The sequence below is a fragment of the Oryx dammah genome, unplaced genomic scaffold (assembly GCF_014754425.2).
Source record: "Oryx dammah isolate SB20612 unplaced genomic scaffold, SCBI_Odam_1.1 HiC_scaffold_23, whole genome shotgun sequence".
Lineage (NCBI taxonomy): Eukaryota > Metazoa > Chordata > Mammalia > Artiodactyla > Bovidae > Oryx > Oryx dammah.
This window is the reverse complement of record NW_024070207.1, coordinates 12,070,838-12,076,914: the sequence shown is the minus strand read 5'-3', so window position 1 is coordinate 12,076,914 and position 6,077 is coordinate 12,070,838. Positions and strand designations below refer to the sequence as shown.

The 6,077-nt window shown below is 37.5% G+C and overlaps 1 protein-coding gene across 1 annotated transcript; it reads right to left on the bottom strand.

Moving 5' to 3' along the window:
- Positions 1 to 424: 424 nt before the first annotated feature.
- RAB9B (RAB9B, member RAS oncogene family) lies at positions 425 to 5,300 on the bottom strand. The gene is made up of 2 exons (XM_040264988.1): positions 5,230 to 5,300; positions 425 to 3,923 (listed from the first exon to the last, which is right to left on the bottom strand). Exon 2 carries the CDS (start codon positions 3,879 to 3,881, stop codon positions 3,276 to 3,278), a length of 606 nt encoding a protein of 201 aa, XP_040120922.1. The 5' UTR covers positions 3,882 to 3,923; positions 5,230 to 5,300; the 3' UTR covers positions 425 to 3,275.
- Positions 5,301 to 6,077: the final 777 nt, after the last annotated feature.

Here is a 6,077-nt window from a genome sequence, read left to right as displayed (position 1 = left end):
CAGATGTGTTTTGCCTATATTTTCATATTTTCCTAAGATCTGGACAGTAGGTCAGTCAAGAAAATAAAGGGAACATGTAAGCTCTGTTTCTGTTTTGTGATGGCTTACTTTTGTTTTAAATGATGAAATAAAGTGGAGAGTCAAGATCTAATTTCTAGTCCCAATACTCTTTATGTATTAAAAACTGGCATAAAATAAAAGGAAATTTCCCATCTTAATCTTTCGAGTTTGCTTCCCAATCAGTAGAACAGTGTCTGTCTGATCAATAGGTAGTGGCTGCTTGAAGTACCACATGAAAAAATGATCCAGGGGCCACATGTAGGACAGTCTGAAAGAGTAACTTGATAGATGAATATGCTCTGTCACACTCACCAGTTGCTTGAAAAGGGAAAGGGAAAAAAGAAGCACACACATTGTATACTGGTTATTCAAAATGCACTTTTTATTCACTTTAACACAGATGATTTTTTTTTTACAGTTGAAACAAAATATCTGATACACAATTTTGAGTTTTTAGCAGCACCAGCAACAAGAGGATTGTGGAATACCTCAGGGTACAATAGAGATGGCTGAGGCAGGCACAAATTAACCTGAAATTCATCAATCCACTGAAGATATATGAAAACGGATGCCCCCTGAATGTTAGCCCAATACATGAAAATAAATTAATAGATACTCTGTATGATGTTTTAATGGACCATTGAAAACAGTATAGTTTCAATTAGAAACATCTTGTTTCAAAAAATCCAGTGTTCATGAAAAAAAAAACACCTACTGAAAATATTGCACTGCACATTCTAGGGTACACAATTTTCTATATGCACAGATCCTGGTACTCACAGATTTCAGCCTTTGGTGTTTTATTTTTTTAAATCTTAACCAAACTCTATGTCAGCACCCCACTGAGTGTTACTCACTAAAATGCCACCACTTTTTGTCACTTAATATTAAGTGTTTTTGTTAATATATTATGTAGTGATTTGGTAGAAAAAAAAACTGGTATGGCTAAGAGAATAGGGGCTTCAACTGACCTGCCAATAAAATTAACACTTGTCTTGGATAGACAGGAGGCCTATGAATGGGATACCCAAGTAATTTTTATTTTTTGCTTAAATGATCACGTGCCATTCTCATAGTGACAAGTACTTTTGTGAGTGGATGGAGGTCTTTATGAAGGCCTGAGATCTACAAATAGAAACTATTATAAGCTGAGTGCAAGTAGAAAGAGAAGGCCCCAGGTCTCATGCACTTAAAAACAATTAGCAATTAACAGTTCTGATGTACAGATTTTCACTCTAACATGATTGTAGCAAAATGATCATAGTACTTGGAAACCAGTGTGGCTGGCTATAGGCATAGGCAGGATAGGGACCAATACTTAAGAGCTGTGGGGTCCCCGTTCTGGCTTCGACTTCTGGCATCAAAGTTAGTTAGACAATGGGGTCAGGACCATATTTAAATTGGAAATATTGAGTATGACTCAATTAAAATATCATCTTCCACTTATCAATGTTGCCAAAAAGTCCCAGAGCTCTTAAAACACATAAGGTCCCACTTGTAAGGCTGATTCCATATGTGGCTACATTGGAGAGTTCTAGGCTATATTCCTGTGAAAGCTCCTGCCCCCTTCCCAACCTAGGTCTTTTTTGTGTTCATTTTTAACTGTCCCTCACTACCTTGGGTCACTATTTCATCATTGATGTTGTAAAAGTACAGATTAAAAGCTACGCAGGACAAATAAATCAACTGACCAGAACTAGACTGCATATTCATAATAAAGTATATAGCTGGCAGTCATGGTAATCAAACTCTGACAAACCGTTTTTGTATTTTAATATGGTATCTTCAGGATGTTTATATTGGGCATGTAATGATTACTTGGAGTTCAAGAATTTTTCCTGCCATAGTGCAAAAGCAAAAGAAAGAGCTATGTGGTTGCTGTTAAAGGCTGATCCCAGAATAGTCTGAGAAATGTTAAAGTCCTTTTCCATAGTCGTAGCTGTTGTCTTAAGATATATCTAACTATAACATGGCACTTCTACGTAGTTTGTAGCTCATAGATTCCTAGGACTTAGAGCTGAAAGGGACCTTAAACCAAACATCTAGTCAGTATAGAAATTCTTTTTATGGTATTTTAACAGATGGTCATCTAGCATCTTGAATATTTTCACTGGAAGAGGGTTCACTATTAAGGCAGACCATTCCACTGCTGGACAACTCTAATTATGAGTTCATTCTAATGCTGGGTTAAAGCATGTTCTCTTGTTACTTTCAACATCCTAGTTTGGCCAGCTGAACATACAGTGCAACATACAATAAATCAGTTCCTTCTTCTACAATAAATATTCGAGTTAAGGTACCTTATGAGAAAAGCCCAGTATCCTCCAATCTGTTCTGAAGGCTTCTCTGAGAGCACAGTATGGTGACCAAAGGACCATCACAATTATGAGCAGAGTGCACTGGATTCAAAGCCATATACTAAGCAGCATTGCTAGATAAGAGGTTGTCAGAGAAGCAACACCCCTGTGCAGCAAAAGTAGACTTACGAAATAAAATCAGACCAACCATCTATTTGCAAGGGTGGTTGGCATAATGAAGCATAATCCATTCACTAGGACCCTGTTACTTCAAATACAACGAGTATAATAAATTTCCAGAGTCATTAGTTTATCTCTTACCGCGATGGCATTTTTTTTAAAGTTCAGATGGGAGCAAACCATACACAAGTGTTTAAACAAGGCAGTGTGCATCATTATATTTTGCACTCCTAATCTTTACCACCTCTTTATAATTCATTCAAGCTTAGGACATCCTAGTTTGCATTATCGTCTTTATTGTAGTACATCTCAGAGTCTTATTTTTTTCCCCTTTGGCAGACATGTCAGAAACTGCTTGGCAAGAGTCAATGGTGACATTTGTTAGTTGATTAATGGAACGCTTTAAGGGATAGCTGTAGCTCTTTAACTCCTTCATGCGGCTGGTTCTAAGATTAAACTGTGATTTGAAAAGTATTTAAATCTCTCAGGACTAAAGTTTTCTGAAATGTCCTGATACACACAAGAAGAAAATAGCAGAAATTACACAAAATACAGTTGGCTTGATAAAGCTTTTTTTTTTTTCTTTAAATCGCTCTACAACTTCAACTTGAAAGGCAAGTTCACATCAGAAACTTATCTCCTATCCTTTTGTATGTGTGTGCACTAACAGAGGGGCAGAGTGATTCTCACACTACTGCCTGATCACTTTGGGGCACATTTTTAGACGGCTTCCTACTTTTAACAGCATGAAGATCCTGCTTTGGAACCGCTGTTCAAGTCAATAGTGTGACCTAACATGCAGTGTTCCAGTTGTTCCTCCACAGCCAACACCTGCCTGACAGCTTCTTCAAAGGCCACTGTCACATTAGTATCATCTTTGGCACTTGTTTCTAGATAAGGGTAATCTCCATTCTCCATGCACCAGGACTGTGCCTCCTCAGTAGTCACTTGCCTATCCTCTTTGTCTACTTTGTTCCCCAGGACTACAAAGGGGAAGTGCTCAGGGTCTTTCACATCTGCATAGTAGATGAATTCTTTCTGCCAATTACCCAGGTTCTCAAAGCTCTGCCGGTCATCCACGCTGAAGGTCAAGAGGCAGCAGTCTGCTCCCCTGTAGAAGGGTGTCCTAAGGCTCTTGAAACGTTCCTGCCCTGCAGTGTCCCAGATCTGGAGAGTTACAAAACGTCCATCTACCTCCAAATCTCGATTTAAGAACTCTACCCCTATGGTGTGAAAAGCCTGGGAGTCAAATTTATTGGTTACATAACGGTTCATGAGTGAGCTTTTCCCAACTCCACCGTCACCCAAGAGAATGACCTTTAAGAGCAGGGATTTCCCACTCATTGTTGCAGCACCAGATGAAGAAGAGTTTATAACCAAGAGATCCTGAAAATAAAAGAAAAAGTAGGAGGGAAAACAGTTAAACCTGAAACTGAAATCAACTTCATAGCAAATCAACTTCTTCTGAATTATGAGGCCTTCTTATTTACCTTCTCTCTTATTTCATGTTCATTAAATGATATAGTATAGCAGAAGGAATAAAATTCTTTTTTGCATAAGGGAGAAAATAGGTCTTGTTTTTCTGAAGTCTCTTGCCTGTGTCAGGAAAAATGGCTGAATGCCATGGATAAATGGACTAGCAGATGGTGCTATAATCTGGTTAAGTTCTGACTCTATTCTAGGGGAGAAAGCCTAGAACAGGAATGCTACTCAAATGTGTAACATCTTAGCTTCTGGTTTGGACAATTCCAAACAAGAGGCAAAGACTATGAAATTGATTAGAGGTGTCTGAAGTCTGTTCCTGATGGACCCAAGAACAACTGAGGAGAGAAAGCTATGTAGGCTAGAATCTTGATTTTGTTAGTAGAGGTTTTGGTTAGGATTACATTGGACCCCAGAACTTGGGAAAGAGAAAAAGACTAGCTTTCTTCAGGCATTTGCCCCATTATATTAATACCTGCATTGTTATGGATACCCTCACAAGTAAAGGATCTTCCATAATTTTTTCTTCATGGAACAATGGCACTCAAGTTGATGACTGTTGACTGGTATTATTATAAACAGCTATCATTAAGGAAGAAAATCTTGGACAGCTTATTAAATTCTGGATTTAGGTTCTAATTCCATAATGACATCAATGAAAACATACTGTAAACTCTAAAGAGCTAGTGATTATACAGTATCTTTATTGTTACCTCCACATTTCTATACATGGACTATCTAGAATACATCTTAAAAAGATCAAATGTTTACTGAACAACTACCTTGTACTAGAGTCTGTTAGGTTCTTTCAAATTAGGTCCATTGTGGAAACTCAACAATGATGATGTTTATTGGGTGTTATTTATAAAAGTGACCCAAATAGATGAAAACTAATCACTCATCAAAAGTGCACTTGTTGTATCTCATATTTACACTTAGGTGATGATAATATTGCATACATATACTGCATATAGAATTTGTAGTGACAAATGAAATAATTAGCATACAAAAAATTTTAAAACAACACTAAGAAAGGAGCACATGCAAAGGAGCACACACATTTGAAATGTAGCTTGAAAACCTCAGTAGTCCTTAGAGTGATGTTGCTGTGTAGGTGTACTATGTATTTTTCTAAATATTCATTTTAAGAGATCCAATAAAAACGTATAAAACAGATACCTACCCAATTGAGAATAAAATGTAAACCTACCCAGTTGGGTCTTTGTCACAATTTTAGTCTTTTTCTTGTTGTTGTTATATTCTCTCTTTTTATGATTCTAAAAAACAGATTGGGAAACATTATTTTTAAAAATTTATTTCAAAATAAAGTTAAGGCTATCTATATAGAAACACACTCAAGTCAGGAAAAAGATCAATCTCAATTTACCTACAGAGGATGCTTTTCACAAATATACTTAAGAGTTCAAATGGCTAAAAATGTTTGCCATGGACAAAATAATTTTATTGGATGAACGTTAACTCTGTCCTAACTTGAATGTACTTTATATGGACTGCAAGGAGATCAAACCATTCAATCCTAAAGGATATCAATCCTGAACATTCATTGGAAGGACTGATGCTGAAGCTTCAATGCTTTGGCCACCTGAATCGAAGAGCTGACTCATTAGGAAAGACCTTGATGCTCGTAAAGATTGAGGGCAGGAGGAGAAAAGCGGACAACAGGGGACAAGACAGTTGGATGGCATTGCTGGCTCAATGGGCATGAGTTTGAGCCAGCCCTGGGAGATGGCGAAGGACAGGGAAGCCAGGCGCGCTGCAGACCATGGGGTCACAAGGAGTTGGACATGACTGAGCGACTAAACAACAACAACAAATGGTTTACATTGTCTCTCTATTGAACTCTCCATTCAAAGTAAAAGTAAATCAAGGAAAGTAGATGATATTAAGGAAAGGGAAAGCACAGAGGAGTTTAAGATATCTTGAAATTCTAAGTCAGACATGAAACTCCTTCCCTTTGTACCTACCAATGTGCCAATCTCCAAGAAAGTTATTAATGTACTCATCAATCTGCCTGGAGGGTGTCTCTGCAATTGATTC